The following is a 23,027-nucleotide window of genomic DNA, read 5'->3' as shown; positions in this document are numbered from 1 at the left end:
AAATTGCTAACAACACATTGAAAATTAACACGAAGAGAGAGAAAAATTACAGTTTCAACTTCTCTGTTAGAAGAAAGAGAAAGAAACCAAAAACTTGGAGAACTTTAATGGAACTTAAGAACAAATTAATTCAAACCCAGGCATATATTTGAAACCCCAATTTCAAATCCAGACATATATTTTAGGACTTCTCAAACCCAAAAAAATTAAACTCAAATCAACCACTCCACAGATCTCAATCCCAAGACCCATGGCGAGCTGCTACCCACGACCTTATGAACCCAGGTCCACCCACAGCACCACGACCCCACGCTGATGTCCACCGTGACAACCCAAAATCTCAAATCAAACACCACTAAAACCCAAATTGCAACCTACACGTCACACTCCACAAAACCCAGACCCAAATCAGTCATGCTCCTCCTCCACAAATCAAAACCCAAACCCATAAATTGGCTTTGCCAGTGACGAATCGGAGATGTTAGAGGTGGGTATGGCTTCGTCGGTGTGAGGAATATTTTTGCCTTGGTGGATAGGGTACACGTAGAGCTCAAAGTGGGTGAAGATGAGAGAAGAGAAGAAAAGGGAGAAAACTCATCGGACTGGCGTCAAAGTGTGGGGTGGAGATGCGTCGGAGTGTGGGTGGACGTCGGACCTTCAACGGAGTGTAGGGTGGAGCTGTGTCTCTCTGTCGTCGGTGTGTGGGGGTGGAGTTGAGGTGAGCTTGAGGATGAGTTTCGGGGTGTGCGAGTGACCTATCCGGAAATCTATTGAAGGTAAAATGGAAACGGAGATTCATTTACGTCATGGGAAGCTTATTTTACAGTCAAACTAATTTCTATTTTTAGTTTGATTGTATTTTCAAGTGGTGCCAAACACACACTTGAGTGTAAAACATTTTCAGATTTTAGTTTACATGCAAAACAAACGCAGCTTTAATGATGATTCTCGGACTAATAAATCAAGTGGGTGCCATTATAGCATCTAAGATCTCAGGTGGGTGAGCAAGCGTGAGAGAGTGTGTGGGAGATGAGTGTTTGATCTGATTTATTGTTTGATTTTTTTGATGAAACTTGTTAGAATTACAGAAAAATTAGAGGAGCGTTACGGAGCATAAACGGAATGAACCACAGGTGGTTAAAGTGTCAAAAATGAAATCACGAGTGGATAAGTTAAATTCGGGCTAAACCATAGGTGGGTAATCTGTAATTATCCCTAAAATTTATGCATATATAGACACTTCATTTTACAACATTCATTGGAAGCAACTTTATCATTTCATTAACTCATGGGCAAAATTATAATTTTAACCATTAGATTCCAAATTATTCATAAAAAACAAATCTTGAAATATTAATGATCAAAACAATATGTTATAAGTTTCAATCAGACCACAAGATTGAAAGTTATATCTAATTCAAGTTTGAATGAATATGATACTTCAATATGATTTAAGTTAATAACGTAGGGTTATGAACAATTAATTGTGATTGATGCCTTGTATAATTGATTTGAATTAATGATGTGTTATATTGGATTAAATTGAAAATAATTGTAAGAATGCACGCATTAAACTAAACCAACATGTTGATATGTTGAAATAGTACGTAATTGTTAAAATTATCCCTAAAAAAGATAATTAAGCAATATTTAAAAATATTAAATGTTAAATAATATTTAATGATTTTAAAATGTTCTAAAAATCGAATTTAAATTCGTTTTTATTTTATTTAATAAAAAATAATTCAATTTTTATATAAAAAAAAAAAATCAAATTACAGCTCACAATCGATAAGAAAAACATTCCACTACATCAGAATTGCAAAATATGATTTCGTGTAGCTCGGTCCTGCCGGGGAAAAGAAGATTCCCACTTTCCAAGAAAAGAAAAGGCGGGAAAGGCAGTACTTAATATTTACTTATTATTTTAATAATCAGACTTAAAAGTAATTACAAACAAAAGGACCTTAGCCATTGCTCTGCGCTTTTTCAGATATTTCCACTCTTCCCCCACCCTGAAATCCTTTTCTGACTCTCGTCGGAAAAAGCAGAAAGCATAGAAAATGGAGTCGATTCTCAAGGTAAAACTCTTTTTTTTTTTTCTTTGCTAATACTTCTACAATTTTTTGCTATTTTTCCAAAGCATTGCAAGTTACGTTTAGAGAATAGACTTTAAAATCATCATCATGCGATGGCCTTGGAAGAAGTTTATTCGTTTGCTTTATTAAAAACTTTGAAATGGCATTAATCGGTCATTGATGATGAATGTGTTGTGTTGGTCATGTAACTTTTGTGGTGTTCACTGCAGAAATATTTTGGGTATTCTACTTTCCGAGACTATCAGAAGACGGTTATTGAGAAGATTCTAGAGAAAAAGGACTGCTTCGTGGTCATGGCCACTGGCAGCGGCAAGTCCTTGTGGTAAGCCACCCAGCCAGTCTCGTCTCTCATTTTCTCCATTGTGTATTTGCATCAGCTGTTTAGCATTAGCTTTACCTTTACAGTTTTCTAAAATCTCACTTTTTGGTACTTTTTTTTTTAATTTTAAGCTACAAGTATACTTTAGCACACGCATAAGTTAACGGTTAACGAGACAGAACGCGTAACGTTTTCAATAGTTTATGGGCATAGAAAGAACTTTTTAATGTTTAGGAATGAAAAAAGGAACTTCGAGTGCAAACTTTAGGGACGGAAACGATTTATTTGCATTAATTTTTTGGTCTTCGTTAAAAGATTTATTTATTTAGAGAGTTAGTAAGTTACTGAACTAGTTTGTTAATATAACAGCTATCAGGTACCTCCTTTGGTTGTGGGAAGGACTGGCATAGTGGTCAGCCCTCTCATATCTTTAATGCAAGATCAGGTAATTCATCAATTGGTTTACTAGAGATTATCATTTACACTAGTCTCAATGTCGCTGCATTATCATTAGCACTTGTTTGAAATGTTACTGTTGAACAGGTAATGACTTTGAAACAACGGGGCATTAGAGCTGAGTACCTTGGAAGTGCTCAGACCGATACCAGTGTCCAAACCAAAGCTGAGAATGGTCAATTTGATATTTTGTACATGACTCCAGAGAAGGCGAGCTTGATTCCTACCAGGTAGTATTTGCTTAGCGTGAATCAATTGATAGTAGATTACTTTGACAATCAGTTTTTGCTTCTCAAGAGCAAGAAAATTGCTACAGAAATCCTAATTGAGGAGTAGCTAAGTCTAGTATGATTTTCTCAAGAATGTGATTCGTCCTTGGGGTTCAAGTGATAGCCCAGTAGTAATAGCATCCTTTGTGGTGTCCTATGTCTGTGGTCTGAACTCCACCTCCGCCCCTCCCCCACTATCTACTGATAAAAAAAGAAAAAAAAAATGTGAATAGTCCTTGAAGGACCTGAGTGGGAGAATTTTCATTTTTTAATTAGATGTTTTATTGTGCTGAAAATCTTATGGTAGCAGCTTGGAGTTTGGCATTTGCTCGAGTATTTGTTTATCCTTTCACCCAGTTCTTCCTCCCTTCTGTTTTTCTTTTATAATTAATTTTTTTTTATCTGCGTTAATTTTTAGCGTTTGGCTTGTCGTTATGTTATCTGTGATTGCCAGCTTATGCACAAATGTGTATTGTTTTTACTTGAATTCTGAGGTTTCTTCTCTGACAGGATAGAGGTTAATCAAGGTGGTGTGAGATGATTTATCACCGAAATTTGTATTCCATCAATGTAGTTATAGTTCTTTACAGATGGATATAGATTTGTAATCCGTCTATGTATTCTATTTATTATCTTAATACAAAGTGAAATTCTGAATTTTATTTCATTTTTGCAGCTTCTGGTCAAATTTACTTAAGATTGGAATTTCTTTGTTTGCTGTTGATGAAGCACATTGCATATCAGAGTGGGGCCATGATTTCAGGTCATTGATGATTTATTGTTGTTTTACTTCTTCTGAATTTGGTTCTTATGGTCCTAGCTTCTAAAATTGGTAAGCATCCGATCGGTAAGACTTGTTCTAATGTAATCAGAATGCATACAGCTAACCAAGGGGGCATGGGAGGTGTTTGCACATGGTCGTGCTTGTGCTTTAAGATAGTAATGGCTCATTTGTCCCGTGCTTATTGTGCTAATTTTTCCATTTTCTTTATGAATGGCACATTGAGGGAGAGGTACTAGTGGTAAAGTAAGATAGGTTGAGGATTCATTTAACTGATGTTGTAGTGCTGGTGTGTTCAGTGATTTTAATTGAAAATACAAGGGGGTAAATTGTATTTTAACTTTGCCAAGCATCTTATTTCTTCTGTCCTTTTTATCATTTTTATTATCTTTCTTTCTTCCAAGTTCTTCTTTCTTCATTATCAACCATTTCTTAGGAATTTTCCTTTGTCTTAACAGGGTGGAATACAAGCGGTTAGACAAGCTACGTGATATTCTCTTAGATGTTCCATTTGTTGGACTAACTGCAACTGCTACTGAAAAGTAAGTATCTTATTATTCATTTGTAAGCTTATATTTTCATTTACATGATCACAATTATCCCTTTTCCATTTTTCCTCTTTGGTGGATTTGGTACTCCTAGAATTTATGCACCAGCTATTGCTTACATGTTCTATCACTATATTCAGTTTATAGTCAAATTTCCTTGTCGCTTCTTTTAGACTTAAAATGTGATGCAGTAGCTTAATACATCACCATAGTCAAGTAACCTTGCTTTAGCCTCAAGGCAGCAGCAGCAACAGATTAATGCAGCAGTAGCAGTCAGTTTGATGCAGCCGCAGCTTGGGGTTTTAATCAGCATTGGCTAGTGGCTTAATAATGTAGTAGCATATGATTGTGATACGATAGTAATGCATATATTAAGCTAAATACCTCAAATGGAATAATATTGGAAACTGCCCTTTTGGGACAGCCCAAAAAGTAAAGTATCCCATCTTTTTTGCGCTGGGGGAGTAATTATTATGGTTCTGTCTAATTACTTGGCCTTAGTTTTATAATCTTTGAGTTTTCCCTCTATATGTTTATTTCATGAGCTGCTGCTTCTAGTCCCTTTATACCGTCAATGGTTCTTTAGTTTGCTTTAACTTGTACTACTTACTAGTGTAGAAGGCTTTTAAATTTTCCATTTAAGATTTAACGTTTTTCATTGTTATAGGGTTCGGATTGATGTGATGAGTTCCCTGAAGATGAAAGATCCCTATGTTGCAGTTGGTTCATTTGATCGTACAAATCTTTTCTACGGTGTCAAGTCCTTTAATCGAGGTCAACTATTTATTGATGAGTTTGTGCGAGAAATTTCAAAGTTTGTAACTAGCGTTGGTTCAACTATCATTTACTGCACAACAATTAAAGATGTTGAGCAGGTATTATTATTTTAATTTACCTACATTTGTTATAATTTAATTGTGTAGAATGGGAAAGATAATCTCAAAAACAGTCCTTAGCTTCCTTACCATTTGAACCCCCACCATCTATTTTTCTGGGATTCCAAATGAGCTTTAAAGTAAAGTAACAGTTCTCTTTTGCTGTCATAAAAGTAAAATAAATTTGGTTATGGTTTAAGGATCTGTGAGACCATGTCAAGATTTATGATGCCAACCTATGTGTTGGAGGGATGTGACTGGATCAGATCTATATTACATGTGCACAACAAACTTTGTGAAGTACTTTTGTTTGAAACACATTACACAAGTATGTGTGTGGCTTGGTTTTTGTGTTGAACATGTACCCAACAAGGCAAGTACAATGCAGGGAGAATATCGATTCATTGCTGTATACATTTTTAGTATCTTTCTGTTCTATATGATCTTATAAAATGAGTGTATTTATAAGCATGCTGTGATATGTACACTTCTAATTGCACTTTAATGTAAAATACAAAAATGAATAGACTTCAACAAGTTAGCCATGTTTTGTTGTCCTGATATCATAGGTAAGGGAACTTGAGTCCCTGACGCCTATGCTCATATGGCGTACCCATACCTGATGTGTGCATACTTGTGCTAATGTAGCATAAGGCTTGCACCATCCTGTTTCTTTCTTTATCTCACTTGGAACATGATTCGTCTTTCTAGTTGCGGCCTTCAGTCTTCGTAGATTTGATCAGACTTTTATTTTGTTAATTAATGTATTTGGTAGTGCTTTTGGCTGATGTCCTCTATTGTTTTCATGATCTTATTTTCCTTAGATATTCAAGTCACTTCAGGAGGCTGGAATTAAGGTTGGAATCTATCATGGTCAAATGGATAACAAAGCTCGCCAGGAGTCCCACAGGTTCTAAGCTCTTTTGGTTGTATATTTGGTATGGCACTTTTAGTTGTTTTGTGTGATCATTATAGTTGTCCAGTGTAACACCCTCTCCTCTTTGCTCGCATTATCATGACTTGATATTATACATTTTACCCCTAACGGAGCCTTTTTATTCTTTTTGTCAGATTATTTATACGAGATGAATTGCATGTCATGGTTGCCACTATAGCTTTTGGCATGGGTATTGATAAGCCAAACGTAAGACAGGTGATACACTATGGTTGCCCAAAGAGTCTAGAATCCTATTATCAGGAAAGTGGGAGATGTGGTAGAGATGGGATAGCTTCTGTCTGCTGGCTTTATTATACAAGAAGTGACTTTGCAAAGGCTGATTTCTACTGTGGAGAAGCCCAAACGGTACATAAATTTGCATCTGTTTTAGAATTAGCGAAGCCATTATTTTTGGATATATTTTTTTTGTTAATACCCAACGTTATTTTGCTATATAGTGGATATATTTCTGGTTATTTTCACCTCTTTTTTTTTCTTTTCTTTTGATTTATGAGCTAGCTAGCATGTTCTGGACAAAAGCCTATGTCAATTCTTTCTTTGTTCAATGAGTACTTTTCTACTGCCATTCACCAGGAAAATCAAAGAAGAGCTGTTATGGAGTCATTGATGGCTGCACAACGTTATTGTTTGGCAACAACTTGCAGAAGACAGTTACTGCTTGGCCACTTTGGAGAAAAATCTTCAGCTGCTGGATGTGGTTTGGCTTTAACTTGAAGATACTATTTTGACTGATAGTCTGTCTATCTTAAAGATATATGCTTCTTGTAGTAGTTTAAAGTTTTCTTCATTATTTCCATTTGATTGGGTTGTGGTGGGGGTAATAATTATCCTTGCACTATTTTGTATATGTGTAGCATTTGTCAAACTATTGAATTGTTAGTAACTCTCACAACTTAAGACTTTATCAATCATTATAGTTGATTTCTATTGTGTTTCTAGGGAATTGTGATAACTGCCTTACCTCAAAGAAGGAGCGTGATTTGTCTAGAGAAGCATTTCTTCTAATGGCTTGCATCATATCATGTAGGGGTAAATGGGGCCTGAATATGCCTGTAGACATTCTTCGCGGTTCTCGAGTAAGTTCTTATGAATTGAGGGTTATGTTTTGGCTCTCTTAATCTTCACTATCTCCACGTAGACTTTGTTCATGAGCAAAATCTTAAATTCTGTGCTTGTCGTGGACACTAAAATAAATTATTAGTTCTATTTGTCGCTTTGCTTGTGTGCAAATGGCTTTTAGGGTCTTTGGTTTTGTCAAACTTCTTTGAGCTTCTATTTTTGTGCTATACTTGTCAAGCAATGATCCTAAGTAAATGCTTTAAAGTGCATTCCTATAGGCTATAGAGCTCTAGATTGTTAAAAATACATAATTCCTTGCCCACCAATTTGTCTGGATGATGAAAAGAGGAACTACCCCAAATCTCACCATTCTTACGACAGCTGAAATTCCCTTTCCAACTTGCACACACATATTTCACAGTTTAAGGCATCACCCAAACTAACATCCTTGTCTATTTATTCTTTATCCTCTAGAAAATTTTTATTACATATGCCACAAAAAAAAGGGGGAAAAAAATCAAATGCTTGCATCAGCTCCACGATCCGTAAAAAGAATAAGGTATCTTATCAGTGATTCAATGTACTCACAGTCTTGCTAACATTTTGGGGGGTGGGGGGGGGGCGGGAGGTGTTGAGGAAGCAAAGGAGATTAAAATTACACGTGCAGTGATAATATCAGAAAACTCGTAATATAATTGGTGAGGCATAGAATTTTGAAAATAACATGTACTGAGAATCTGAGTTTCACAGAATTGGATTGATTAACTGATTAAGGGAATATGCAAGCAGAAGTTTCAATAATTTCCCAGTTTCCCCTTTAAAAGCTTGTTTGAGATCTAGATTTTTAAGTCTTCTACCAGACCTGTCAAAATTCTTTAATAGGATTCTAAAATACTAAACCTATTTCTTCCAAAGTCCAGTTTCCTAGTCACGATTTCAAACAATTAGTTGTCTGTCTTCATGCTTCCAGAGCGGCCCTGTTCCTTTTATAAATTTAGCTACAGTTTGTATCTTGACGTTGGGCAAGTAATGTTGCATCACTGCAATGGAAGGTTTTTGGAGTTGTGGGTTCCTCTGTAAAAAATATAATATTGTAGATTCTTATTTAAGTTTTCTTTCATTTTCAGTTTGCTTCTCAATTGTTCCATAATTGTCATTACTGAATTTTTACCTCTCCATTGTGGTTTACAGTCAAAAAAAATTCTTAATGCTGAGTTCGACAAGCTTCCACTTCATGGACTTGGGAAAGAGTACTCATCAAATTGGTGGAAAGCACTAGCTCACCAATTAATTTCTAATGGTATTTAAAAGGAAACATTTTTTAATTGATTATGGGATATCTATGTTGAGATTCTTGAATTATGCATGTAACCTATCTGTGTATCCCAAAACCTGTTATTTATTGTCGTAACTGATACAAAGCTCCTGCTTCTATGGGTTTGGGAGAGGTGCTTGGTAGGGATCTTTACCTGCAATTTTGTGGAAACTAATGCTTGACCAAAACCTGTTATTTATAGTCAATTCAACTAAGTCTTGTTCTCAATTTAACTTGGGGTCACCTTTATGGATCTTCATTAGCTAGTCAAGGTCAGCAACATATATTATTTAGAACCTTTATTTTTTGGGAGTTAATTTTCAAAGTTCTTGACCATGGAAGAAAGAAGAAAAGAAAATGATGGGACAGGATGAATAAAATATCCTCTCTCGCACAAATTTTTCTTTCTGTCCACTTCACACTTTTCAACAGAAAGTTTTTGGTGGGGAATAAAAGTTAAAGAACCCTTTTCTTCCCTCCTGCCATCTCCATTCAATCAAATGAGGAAAATACTATATCTTCATTCCCAACCCCCTCCCAAAAAAAAGGAGAAGTTATGGTTGTTTTGATTGATATGTATGGAATCTAGCACAACTGATAAAAGTCTAAGGTGGGCGCATTGGTCAGCATTTTCCTCATTTTCTCCTACAATGAAGTAACAATACCATCCTTAATGGAGACATTGGTGCTGTTACCAAGATTGTCCTGACTTGGAAATGCTGCAACCTGGCAAGTTCTGTACATATTGCTGGTCAGAATAGATTATACATCTCTACTCAATGTTAATGAAGGAGATGTAACAATCTTGAAGAATAGTTTCATAAAGGAAAAGGGTTTTAGAAAAAAAAAAACTAATTGTAGACTAAAGTGGTTTGTGTCATATTAAATATTGATTCTTGGTGGCACACTTTGGGAGTTTTGTTCATTTTTTGCTTTAAATTAGTTCTGCCTATCATGTTTCTTACGTAGATAAAAACTAAGCTAATTTCTCTCTTGGATAGTGATATAGAAACTGAGCAGTTTATGACTAAAAGTTGCAACTCTTTACAGGTTACCTGATGGAGACTGTAGCTGATGTATATGTAACTGTAAGGTAGATTGCTTTAATTTATTCAGTTAAGAGTGCAAATTACAAGATTAAGTCTCTAACACTTCCCTCTATATGTCTTTTATAACATATTTTTGTCATATACTGTCATTTTATAACTAAAAGTGAAAAAGTTACTTTTTTTTTAATAAATGGAACATACAAGGAGAATGATAAAACCTATTCCTTTATGCATCAGTGTCAGTTCAAAAGGAGAGCAGTTTCTTAGTTCTGCTAGACCTGATTATCAACCACCCCTATTTTTGCCGGTGACTAGTGAAATGGAAGATGATAAGGAAAATAAAAGTGCATCATGTGAAGTTGAAGACTTCAAAAGTTTTGCTACTTTGAAACGTGAGGGATTTTCAGAGGTTGGTAATTAAGTGTTGTACTGTTGTCCATTCACCCCATTTTCATCATTGTTTCATGTTCAAGTGATCTATTACAGTATTGTTGAATCAGCCACCAATAAGTAGTGGTGGAAAAATAGTGTTCATCTCAGCCCAATGAGAAACATTTGGAATGCAATGACCTGATTTGACACTATAATATGTAGCCTGATTGCCTTTTTTATGTTTCCTACTGTGTCAGAAAGAGCTTCTTGGAAGTGGCTTCATGTGCCACACACGTGTGTGTGTGTCACTCATTCCCTTCTATGTGAAAGAGCTTGTCAATTGCTCAAGACCTCGAGTAGTTAACCTCCACATTGGTGGAGGTTAAGGAGAGGCAAAGCTTGTAACCAGCACTCATGCATGCACACATATACGGATAATAAAAAAGCCATTCACATGGATGCTAAGTAGTATTTGGGTGTCATTGAAATGGACATATTTGGCTAACTGTTCCCCATTTTGTAATGTGGTGTCTTTGGAGGGAAAGAAACAACAGGTGTTTCGAAAATAATGAGAGATCTTTGCCAGACTCCAAGTTATTCTTCTTTAGAACCTTGTTGGATTGGTTGTTAGCTTTGTGAAACCAATCTTTTTCTTCTATTCTTGATTTGCTTGATTTATGTAATTTTTATATTTGATTTGTTGACCTTTGTACACTTTTTGTGTAGTAGGGTGTCCCTTTTTTGATATCAATAAATCTTATTACTTATTAAAAAAAAAGTATTTCATGCCTGAAACCTTAAAATGAAAGCATTTTCATTACATTGTGTTTAGTTGTTAGAATTTTTTTATGCATGAATAAGTGCTTTCACAAATTTTTTGAGTCAAAATCCAGTTACAATTCACATGACAGGATTTTTAATAGCTAGATAGATCTCCCAAGTACTTACCTGATTTTTGGTCACTTTGGTTACTATAGACTCGTAAAGGGATTTAATTTACGATTTAATTGTAACAATCTTGAACTATATGGTGAACATAAAGATGATTGAAACTTTAGGGTTAAACTCAGGAGTTTATTATGTAATTATTCCAAAACTTTATTGCTTATACACAATAATTGACAAAGAAGAACAAACTATTGCTTAAAGAGTTTGAGCTCCTTTTATCACTTTTTGCTATATACAGTATTTTTTTTTCTGTACTTTTTTTCCTCTTTGATTAAAAGTACTGGTTCTTTATTTTCCTTGCCCCTGTTTCCCTTCTATGTGTTTCAAGACATTGATAAAGTAGGAAAGGTTTATTTACTTTTTAATGAAGTGTGATATGTTGAAGAGATAATAGTCCATTAGTTATGGTACAACATGTTAAAATAATTGCGAAATGATTAAATTCACCATTTCCTATCAACTAAAACTCTTGGATAAAGTGGTAGTTTATCATGGTATCAAAGGATCTAGAGTATATCAACAATATATACATATTAGGAAATCCAACAATGAAAAAGGGAAATACACACACACACACACACACACATTCCAAGATCCTTGCTAAGTGTAAGTGGAAGTAAAGGCAGACCACAGACTGAGGGAGGATGGCAGCACATGTTTCAAATTTATGCTTTTATGTATTGTAGTTCACTCAATCTTGTTTTTTCATTGGAATCAAAACATCTTTAAGTGTGTCTAAAATTTTTTCTTCTTATTTGACCCTTGGGTTGCTTCCTTTTATAAGTTTGCCACTTTGCCTGTTAGAGATAGTGGGCCTGTAAATTATTTGGAGTTGTGCTGGAAAAGATAATAAAATGAAATTTGTTTTACTCTTCCTGGTTTGAAGCCCTTCACATTCATATTTCGCATTTATTGCCATTGATTGTTTTTGTCAATTCAATATATACTTTGTGAATGTACTTATCATATATAAATATATATATACACACACACACACACTTTGTGAATGTGTGTATTTTTATCATTTAGGTTGAGGCACAACTGTACCAAATGCTTTTGGAAGAGAGACTGAAGCTTGCAAGAAGCATTGGAACTGCACCGTAGGTTTTTGTTGCTTAAGGCTATCAGTTCTTATAAATTTCTTTAATCTATGATTTTCAGAAATTATGTATAATATATTAACATGGAGGAATTTGAGTTGTCTGTCTGTCATGTACCTCCTTGCAGATATGCTATATGTGGTGATGAAACAATCAAAATAATTGCACTGAGAAGGCCATCTACCAAAGCCAGGCTTGCAAACATTGATGGTGTTAACCAAGTATGTCTTAACAAAATGAACAATAACATATGTTCCCATATTTTGGCTTCTTTACTTTCAGTAAATGACGAAGGTTATGACAATTGCCAGATCTCCATATGTATAACCTTCCTTTGGCAGGACCAGCACCGAGTAACAGCTTTCAGGGTCATTTATAATGTTCTCAGTGGTTAAGATTCTAGTTTTTGTCTTCGTTGGGACAAACTTTATCTTAGTAATTACTTAGTGTTATAAATTCTCCTGGAGTTGATATATTAATGATTACTCACTCTACTTAATGTTAACATGTGTAAATCCAGTATTAGACTGCTGTTACTTAATGTGTGATAAAATTTTCTGGAGTTGATATATTAATGATCACTCACTTTACATGCTGTTAGCATCTGTAAATCAAGAATTAGACTACTGGACACTCCCAATGCAGACTGAACAAATCCTGCCTGTAGTTTTAATGTCCTTCTACCCTTAACCAAGAGGATAGTATCCAATCCCCTACTAATATTTTCCTTGGTGCCTGATTGTCAAGTGCATGCCTAGTATCTAATCCTCTACTAGTTTTTTCCTTGATGCCTCATTGTCAAGTCCTTTATCCTCTAGTGGCTACTGGCATATATACACACCAGAAGTTAGTTATAGTGCTTTGCCAATGTAAAATACGAGGTCGGGGCACAAGACAATCATGTGCCCATAATTTTGTTATCCCTCATATTGCGTAATTTATTTATTTAATTATGTTCTTGGAGTTCTTTGTTAAGTTCATTTGTTAATTAATGAGGAGGAACATGGGGTTTCTATGCATGGTATAATTCAAGATTAAAACAGAAGCATTCTTGGCAAGAATTTTCAACTGTATGAAAGTTTGTCTGTCTCTTCACATGCCTAAAAAGATAAATAACTATAAAGGGGAGTGCAAAAAAAAAAAAAAAAGAGTTCTGAGGAAGACTATTTGATCTGTACTACCTGTTGATGCTCCTTGAAAGTATCCTTGTATATGTTTCCCCAATAATGTGACAGAATTGTCAAAAGCCTGAATTCAATTCATTGGCAATCACATCTTAGTTCATCCAGCAAGTTTGCATGTATTTGATGAATTCAATTAATCTTTTTCCATTTTGGTGTAGAAGGCTAATCTGATCCTCAATAATGTTGCAGCACCTACTAGTGAAACATGGAGACCATTTCCTTCAGATTATTAGGAATCTATCGCAAGGACTAAACCTTTCATTGGGTGGGGAAGCAAGCCTACAGACTTCTACAACAACCAAGGCTACTGTTTCAAATAAAGTGAATTCATTAACCAACCAACAGGAGAAGCTTTCGCCGGCAAAATGTGAAGCTTGGAGAATGTGGCATGAAGACAGTCTCTCTATTCAGAAAATTGCTGTATGTTCTATTTGATATCTAATAGTATAAATATCTGACTTATATTTGTGTTTCAATCCTTTCTATGACTTCCTATTTTTTTAATCACAGAACTTCCCTAGTAGACCGGCTCCTATCAAAGAACAAACTGTTTTAAATTATCTCCTAGATGCTGCCCGGGAAGGATTTCAATTTGATTGGACCAGATTCTGTGATGAAGTAGGACTGACACGTGAAATATTCTTAGCCATTCAGGGTGCCATTTTAAAGGTTGGCACTACAGAGAAGTTGAGGAGCATTAAAGATGAATTACCTGAAGCTGTGAGTTTAATCAATGTCCTTGAAATTTACCCCCCATTTTATTTATTTATTTATTTTTATCTCTGAACTATTTTAAGGAATAACATGAATATATGTATACAATTACTTGATCGGTCGAACTATACATCATGTGTGTAAATCGTAAGACCTATAAAATTTATCAGTGAATTCCTTGTCAGTAATTGGTTTTTAAATTGAACAAATTTACCTTACTATTCCAGATAAGTTATGAACACATCAAGACTGTTCTGGCAATGCAAAACCTAGGGATCTCTCCAGAACTAATTCTGCCCAGCAACCACAATACATTAAATGCTGATCAACTTCCCAACAACGTGTCAGAGTGTTCACTGATTTCCACCAGTACATGCCACATGGAAGGACCTTGTGAAGTTGAAACCTCAGCCAAGAATTCAATTGGTAGTTGTAGCTTTGGGAAAATTGAAGAAGCAGCTTCTGTTCCCTCCACTGGTGGTCAGGGGCCAAAGCTATCCCCAGTCCATGATGAGGATACACTCTTAACAAAACGCCAAAAAGTCAGTGAACTAGATAAAGGAAGTTTGATCCCATTGGAGGCAACAGAGAGTTCCATTGTAGAATGGCTTAAGAACTATGCTGAAGGGGTGAGTTGAAATCTCTGCTATAGCTGATGGAAAGCTTTTTGTGCCCTCTCTTTTGCATTCTTTATCATGTTGCAAGACCAAAAAAAGAAAAACACTGATATGGATGTATTGCAGGTTACTCTGTCTGAAATTCTGGAGCACTTCAATGGATCGAAAGAAGAATCTGTGCTTGATTTACTAAGTTGCCTTGAAAGTGACTTTTTGATATATAAGAAGAACAATATGTACAGGGTTATGTAACCAAAGAGAAATTGAAGGTTACTGTGTCTGATTCTGAAGCACTTCAATGGATCGAAAGAAGAATCTGTGGTTGATTTCCTAAGTTCCCTTGAAGGTGACTTTTTGATACATAAGAACAATATGTACAGGGTTATGTAACCAAGAGACATCACAAACTCTGTAAGCATTGTTTATAACCTGGTATAGAGTTTCAATGACTAATGTGTTTGTGATATTCCAGGATAATTTTGTCATGGATAATAACTGGAATTTTCTATTGTTTAAAATTTTAATTGCAAAGAAAGATTGGAGGGATTGGGAGAGGGGTTGGGAAAACAATTGATTACTTCAGGTAGGCCCTTATATACTTCAGTTGGCGCATCACACGTCCAACTTACTTAGACCATTATAAATTAACAGGTCATATTTAGTGCACAGTTTGCACTATTGCAGTGTCTGAGAGAGGTAATTGGTAGGTAGCTTTAACCGATTTATTATTGGAGAGGTTGATTCCTAGACTCAAACTCGCAACCTGTTATTTTGGTGTGAGGCACTTGTTATTACACCAAACCCATGGCAATTGCAAGAAAGTCTCTTCCCAATCCAGAAGTTTACTTTTTACACGACATCGTGCTTAAATGCATTTGGACCGTTTACTTGCTACATGAGTATCATACTTAATGCAATATCAGTAAAGTCTCTTTCCTATCCAAAAGTTTACTTGCTACATGGCATCATGCTTAATGCACTTGGACGGTTTACTTGCTACATGAATGCAATAGCAAGAAAGTCTCTTCCCCATCCAAAAGTTTACTTGCTACATGAGCATCATTCTTAATGCATTTGGATCGAGGAACAGATTTAGCATTATACTTTCGCTTTGGCAAGAGTTTGATACTTAGCTTAAGAGCATATATTCCTGATAACATCCTGGAAATAAGATTATAGGCATACTATGTACGTTTTTTTTTTTATTATTGTTGATATATTGCAAAGCATGTATTACTTGGAACTCAAGCTAATATTCAAGTACAAGAGCTTCTTAGCTCAGTGGAAATTTTGACTCTCACAACAAAGGAGCTGAGAGTACGAATCGTGGGCCAAGGTGGCAAGTCTCCTCAACTTCTTGTGGTACAAACAGCTAGGCTTGTAAAGTGGGTTCAAAATGGAGTAACATACAAGAGTTGTAAGGTAACAAATATTCAAAATGTTGGATCCAAAATTTCCCCATATGTAATTCCATGTTGATAAATCAGAATCCATAGTTCATAGCATAAGTGTAAAAATGATTGTCAAAATCACTGCTCTCTACAAATTAAAATTTCTATTTGAGTTTGTAAATTCCAAAGATAAAAAAAAATGGCACTGGGCACAAACTAAATGATAGAAATCAACATCATTAACAAAAAGTCAGTCACCAGGAAGCGTTCAGAATTTGAAGAAGAATTGACAGTGTCAAGTATACACCAGACTCAACAGAGAAAGAGTAAACATTTGCCTCAATTCTCTCTTGTAAATGGAGAAGCTGCATAAATGCAAGTGTTAAAAACTGAAAAAAGCTAGCAGAACAAGATGTTAGGCAAAACTTTGGGCCCCTACATCCAATAAAACAGGAGAGACCAGTTTTGCTAAAAGTGAAAAAAACTCCAATGAAAGATGTCCACCCTACAGAGAATCAGTCCCTCTGTAAAGCATCCTCTAGTTCCAGTTCCACTCCCACCCGATTTTTTATTGAGGCAGAAGCACCAAGAGGTGTTTTGCACTTTTGTTGTAACTCTTTGAATCTTTCAATATCAAAATCGAGCTTCTTACACAGCTTCCTCTGCCTTGAGTTAAAAAGCCTCTGCATAAAGTCTTGGTAAGTAGGGTCTCTTGAAGTGAACAAGAAGTAGGCATAACCTATGACTATGCCAGTGGCTGTGGAGAAAAATGCAATGGGTTCCATTACGTCCCATGAAAATTCCCAGAATGTCAGCCGAAAGAAAAGCCCAACCTGTATCACAGCCATCCCCAACCCAGACCAGAGGATTCGCCGGACCTGCCTATGTGCCATTACATCAATTTCTTCCTTCTTCTCCTGCAGCCTCTTTAACTCATCTCTCATAGGGTCATCTTCAGAGGTCAGAGCAAGAGGCACTGCTTTAATGACCAGATCCACCACCTGAACAAATAAGAATGAGATGAAGCAGCACCGGTTAATATAATATGGAGGATTAATAATCACAGGAATCTAAATAATGACAACTAAAATGTATTTGGACAAAACCCTAATCACTTGATCAAATTCCAAATTCATTTCTTTTTCAAAACCCATCCATGCCCACAACAAGGGCCTGCTAATAAGAAAAAGGCGCAAGCAAACACTAGAAAGTTAACAATTCAAGTTGCTTCTGGCTGACGCAGGTTACAGTTGAAGCAGAAACCGGGAAATGTACACTCAATTTGGCTAACAGGTTTATCCAGTTGCATTGGTGCTAAGCACAGTTCACAGCTCATAAGTCAACATACAGATAACACTCGACGAGCAAATCTGTAAAATGTATTCCACCAATACAATGGAGACCAATTCCAGATTGGTGTCAATCACAAGAAATAGGGAGGCATTACAGGAAGGTTTATTCAACTAGACATAAGAACTAGGCTTACTATCCGCAGAGATCAAAGCTGGTGTCAAACAAATGTTTGGTAGTTCAGCAAAAATTCTTAAGGAACTAAAAATTATCTTCCATTTTAAGCACTTATGCCAAATTTAGAACTTTTAGTTCTATTCTGAACACCTTCAAGATAGGCTTACTATCTGCAGATACGCTTGGTTTTCAATTTCCAGTAGCTTTCCATCTCCCATCTTGTCTCAAATAACTTCTAGCAGAATAGCATTCATTTCTTAAATCTGCTCTTTCCCGTTCCGCCCAATCAACTCAATTATGGCCACTAGACAGTTTGAGAAAATGATTAATTATGGTATTCAATGTTGTGCAACAAAAGGCGACTATGGATCGGAACAAAAACTGTATTATCATGATTAATTTTCCTAAGAAGGACACTAAATCACTATATATATCAAAGTTTTGCCACAAAAGTTGGATCTGACCCGGACTTGAAATCCAAAACGAAACCGTTTTGGCAGCCGGCGCCATCATCATCACTCTTTTCCTCCTAAAGCAGAAAACAGGCCCTGTCCTACACAAAATACCCTAAGCCTATTGAGATATCATAAGCAGCCCCACAGAAACACATAAAAATAAAATAAAAAAACTCTATGAGATCTGACTCTGTAACCAAAAAAAAAAAAAAAAAGAGCATATTGGAGAATATGCCAAACACTATACCGCTGTTACTATCGCTATGGTTATTAAAGAAAGCTAAACATAGAAAAAGTGCAAAATCTGAAATCATTGATAGATAGTCATATATATATAAATAGAGAGAGAGAGAGAGAGAGAGAGAGATTTAGACCTTGTCGGGATGAAGGTAGACCTTGTCGCGAAAGAGAAGAATGACGCCGGCTTCGTCGAGAACCTGAGCGAAAGCGGCAGCCTCTTCGTTCGATCTAGCGACGCCCATGCTCTTGCACGCTTGAATGAGCTCAGAGTATCCGATAACCTCTTTGCCTTCCATGCCGAGCTTTTTCTTCAACGATTCCACATTCACCAATCTCATCAGCCTCTTCGCCTCCGCTAACGACATCGCACTATCTCTATCCTTATCTTTATCATTGTTGTTGTTGTTGTTGTTGCCGTTGCTATCGCTGCTGTAGTAGTAGCCAACGCTTCCCGCTTTTCCTTTGGCGGCGGCGGCGGAGGAATCGCACAATGCTCTCCTCAGATATACTGAAATCGACGACGCTACGGCCGGAGATCCATTACCTACTATAATCATAGATCTCAGTCCCGTCGGATAAACTGCCGATAAGGCTTGCTTCAGTGGACCACCACTCCACCATCGCCTCCACATTTTTTTTTTCTTGCTTTCTAATTTAGTCTCAATTCGATTTCGACAAAATCAACGGCCACAAACTCTTACATCACACTTCCGAAACAGCGTAAACCCTAATATTGCTTTTCAAAATATTCTCAAAGTTTCTAGTAATGATTAACAATAAAAAAAAATTAAAAAAAAAAACTCTCTCTTTGTTTGGTGCGTCTCTTTATTTGGTGGGGTTGATTAATTAAATTGTAATTGAAAAAAAAAAAAAAAGTGGACAAAGAAAAAGTATAGAGGGTAGCTTAAACTCCGGCACCGGGGAAGGTAGAAGTTGTGAATTGTGAGCGGCAAGCCTAACAACTTTTATAACTGTATTTGTAGGTATGTATGTGTCATTTCTTCAACTCACAAGTGATTGATTCCGTACAGACTTGCTTCTTATTAATATGCGTGTATCTCCAGTGTTGTTTTAGTGTGTACTTGTATGTAATAAAATGATTAAAATCCTCGCCATCCAAATGAGGATTGAATATTTTTGAATTAAAACCGTGTCTGATTTTTAAAAGCACGCCAAATGCGAATGATAAAAAAGCAAGAAGAAGATATATGTGTAGAAAACAAAATAGGTTTCTTTTATAGTTCTTACTTCTTATGTTTTGTGATGATTTTGTTTCAATCTTATTTAAGGGGAGCAGAAAATTTTCTATAAATATTATTTAATATTTCCTTTTATGTAAAGAGAAATATTAATGGATGTACTAAGAGTGAATGTTGATGGATTATTTTTAGAAATTTTAATTAAAAAAATATGACTCTTTTTAAAAAAAATTTATATTTTTTTTTAATAGGAAGCTATGTCCACAATATTTTCATAACAAATTTTATGTGACTGGTTGTTATTGTTGGGACAAAAAATAATCTTAGTGTAAGGTTTAAATTTGAACTAATAATAACTAACTATTTATGATTTTTTAGAAAAATATTATAAAAATGTTGCGAACCTAATACCCCTCTTATTTTAATTTAAATTAAAAAAATATTTAAAAATGGGGATAGTTTTATATCCGAGTTAAAAAAAAAAGGTATAATAAAATCTAACCTATCATTTTATCAACAATAAAAAAAAAGGATATATAATCTACATAATTTAAAAAAACGAAAATTCGATTTATTGGGTTGCGTTTACTTGACGGTTGGGTGCCGACCTTCCATTCTTTCCTTGCTTTATTTTTTTGGTTGGGAGTTGGGAATGGGGTACATCATTTTTCTTTTTCTTATTCCTATCCTACGATGGTTGAAATTGTCACATCTCTTTTGACGTGTTTCCGTGTCCCACTCCCACCTTTTTTTTTTTTTTTTTTAATTTTTTTAATTTTTTTTATTAGAATTTCAACTTATGTTATCCGCTTTTGATGATAACTTTTTATCATCAGACTAAAATACTAATCAGTTTTTGGTGTAGGCAGAGATTAAACCTTAGATCTCTTATTCAACCATAAGAAATTTTACCAGTTGAGCTAGCTAGAACCCACTCACCCACCATATCTCATACCGATTAACATGTATATATTTTATTTATACTATTTTAACTACCTCATTTATTAGCGAAACATGTTTTATGCATTGATAAAAAATTAATAATAATATGAGTCTCATATTAGGTTTGTGACCTTCTCAAAACAGAAAAAAAAAAAAAAGGCTTGTGACAATCATATCATACTTGATGTTACTACTATTAATGGATTCAATAACATGACATACATGTTTCTCAAATAAAAAAAATTAAACATGATATACACGAGTTGCCCATCATCAAAAATTATGAGAATGTCATTTTATAAACGTTACATAGATGATCAAAATAGACTTGTATTATTCCTGTGCAATACACAATTTGACAAAGAATCATAAGCGAGTTCAAAAAATTTAAAATAATTAATATTAAATTATTAAATAAATAGTATTAATAAATTATAAAATAAGTAAATAATTTTAATAAAAAAATTACTTTAAATTCTGATTGTTTAGACCTTAAACTTTATTAGTTTTTATCTATTTTTATATTTTAAAATTTTCTTTGTGTTAATTTCTTAATATGAGATATGGAATGAGTTTAATCATTCCTATTTAGGTTATGTTTAATCTATGCTCTAACTAGTACAAACAATAATAAACAACATGGTTCCTCAATGCCCATTTTTTCCTAGTGATAGTCTAATTGAAAAAAAATCAACGCACTCACAAATCTATATATATATATATATATATATATATAACCAAAGCCTCTAAAACTCCCACAATTTTTCACATAAGCATTGTTTATTTATATTTTTAAATTTGGTTTAGGACTTTTGAGATGAATTCAAACACAAACACCTCCTCTCTCATACAATTTTCTATTTTGTTTTGAACTCTTTCTTATCTCTTTCTCTAATTCTCTAGGCACTACATCACTATTAGGGTTTATTAAGAATTAAATTGAATACCACCACATGACAGACTTACGCTCACTCCTCAAATACCACAGTCGCCACACCAAACCACAAAGCAGTCTTTATAATCGTTTTCCTTGGCTGTTGTGGATGTTAAGGTTGTTATGTCTTTTATTTTTTTAGGAACTTTAGGGTTGTTATTTCTAGGATCCTGCACTGATTGCATGGTAAACAAGCGTGGTGAAGTTTCCCTCAAATGTTCTCTTTGAAATCTTTTCACGAATACCCATCAAGTCACTTCTCAAATTCAGGTCCGTCTCTCAACAATGGCGCAATATCATTGATGATCCACACCTTGCTTACATGCACCATTCTCGATGTGTTGAAGAACCCAAAATCCTACTTCTCAATCATCACACCCAAAACGAAAAACCAATAGATGTAACAGTTACAAATGTTGGGGTCTTCTTGAACGCTGACTTGAATTTAGTTGCAAAGTTCACAAAATCAGTGACAAAATCAGTGACATGTTACCTAGAGGATTGTTGCAATGGTTTGATTTGCCTTCCAAAAAGTTATGATGATAGATTCTTGGTTTTGTTTAATTTTCTAAGGCAACAACTTCGATCTACCACTGCCACCATCTACAACCTCTCCTAAGCTAGGCAGTAGAAAATATGGATTCTGGTTCGATCGTCCAAAGAACACATACAACATTGTTGTTGTTGTAGTTTTCTTACACGAAAGTGTTGATGAAAACCCACGCTACAAGTTGGGTGCTGAAGTTTACACTCTTGGTACACCTTATCTCTCATTCACTTTAATTTTTTATTTTTATTTTTACTTTTCCTTCCCTTCTTCTCTAATTCTTCAGTCACTAGACACTATTAGGGTTTTTTAATTATAATTTTACTATGTTTTTGTTAATAAGAATTGTCAATTTTTTCTGTTATCTAGTCTTTTTTGTTTTATTTTGTTTTTATTTACAGCTTTCCGGGGCATTGCACAAACGGCATGAAAATAGCTATCAATGCATTGTAATATGAAACAAAATGTTCTACAAATTTGTCAAGATGGTATGGATGTTAGGATGTGTGCCCTTAAATCCTATTGTATGATGCTATGTATAACATTATGTATGACTTAATATTGTGATTAATAAAGTTATTTTATTATTTTCTAAAAATAATGATAACATGAATATTGGGACATTATCATATAGTCCATGAGATGCATAATATGTGATCTATGTAATTTAGTCATAAAAGATATTGATTACATGTTCTTTGTAAACTTAGAATTTCAGTTCGTAGTCAGTGATGAAATTTGACATTTTATCTGCGAAGACTATAACATATCAATTAAGATGATTTGTCTTGATCATGGAAATGAAGATTTCTAGTTAGTATATTGATATGTTTTAAGAGTTAAGATATATTGAATTGGACTACTGTGAAATTTATTATTCTCCTAACGACTATCAAATGAATAATAAATCTCACGACTTATATTTACATGAACTCTTATTCCTGAGAGAATAATAGACTTGATCATGAGGTGTAGGTTGCTTTGATATATCAGGAATGAGATCTAATGTCAATAATCAAAACCTCAGTATGTTTTGCAGCCATATTTAGTGTTGATAGAACATATATTCTGAAAATGAAATTCATAGTCTCTTAACGGAGATATAAAATATTCTTTTAAGATAAGTTTAATGGGTTTGGTTATTCAAAGTGTTAGGCCTAACCACTTTAGTAAGGAGTTACTAAAGTAT

At 34.8% G+C, this 23,027-nt stretch overlaps 2 protein-coding genes across 2 annotated transcripts; one reads left to right on the top strand and one right to left on the bottom strand.

The window, feature by feature from the left end:
- Positions 1–1,955: 1,955 nt before the first annotated feature.
- LOC142606705 (uncharacterized) lies at positions 1,956–15,116 on the top strand. Its single transcript, XM_075778042.1, has 20 exons — positions 1,956–2,081; positions 2,309–2,421; positions 2,788–2,863; positions 2,962–3,104; positions 3,820–3,906; positions 4,383–4,466; positions 5,140–5,347; positions 6,172–6,257; positions 6,419–6,650; positions 6,879–7,002; positions 7,245–7,381; positions 8,556–8,664; positions 9,730–9,772; positions 9,966–10,137; positions 12,078–12,148; positions 12,276–12,369; positions 13,522–13,752; positions 13,843–14,052; positions 14,274–14,675; positions 14,790–15,116. The coding sequence occupies exons 1-20, from the start codon at positions 2,064–2,066 to the stop codon at positions 14,913–14,915; spliced, it is 2,766 nt and encodes a 921-aa protein (XP_075634157.1). The 5' UTR covers positions 1,956–2,063; the 3' UTR covers positions 14,916–15,116.
- A 1,132-nt stretch (positions 15,117–16,248) lies between these two features.
- On the bottom strand, positions 16,249–19,318 carry LOC142608073 (calcium uniporter protein 1, mitochondrial-like). Its single transcript, XM_075779782.1, has 2 exons — positions 18,351–19,318; positions 16,249–17,055 (listed from the first exon to the last, which is right to left on the bottom strand). Exons 1-2 carry the CDS (start codon positions 18,846–18,848, stop codon positions 16,570–16,572), a joined length of 984 nt encoding a protein of 327 aa, XP_075635897.1. The 5' UTR covers positions 18,849–19,318; the 3' UTR covers positions 16,249–16,569.
- Between the last annotated feature and the right edge of the window lie 3,709 nt (positions 19,319–23,027).

The sequence above is a fragment of the Castanea sativa genome, chromosome 8 (genome assembly GCF_040712315.1).
Source record: "Castanea sativa cultivar Marrone di Chiusa Pesio chromosome 8, ASM4071231v1".
Classification (NCBI taxonomy): Eukaryota; Viridiplantae; Streptophyta; class Magnoliopsida; order Fagales; family Fagaceae; genus Castanea; species Castanea sativa.
Note: the sequence above shows the minus strand (reverse complement) of the source record. Positions and strands in the feature narration are given on the sequence as shown.

Excerpts from the sequence above, each read along its gene's own strand:
- LOC142606705 (XM_075778042.1), top strand. Across the intron at positions 6,258-6,418 it reads GCTCGCCAGGAGTCCCACAG|ATTATTTATACGAGATGAAT; the intron begins GTTCTAAGCTCT and ends TCTTTTTGTCAG. Across the intron at positions 13,753-13,842 it reads TCTCTATTCAGAAAATTGCT|AACTTCCCTAGTAGACCGGC; the intron begins GTATGTTCTATT and ends TTTTAATCACAG.
- LOC142608073 (XM_075779782.1), bottom strand. The coding sequence starts at position 18,848 with ATGTGGAGGCGATGGTGGAGTGGTGGTCCACTGAAGCAAGCCTTATCG. Across the intron at positions 17,056-18,350 it reads TCTACCTTCATCCCGACAAG|GTGGTGGATCTGGTCATTAA; the intron begins GTCTAAATCTCT and ends TTATTTGTTCAG.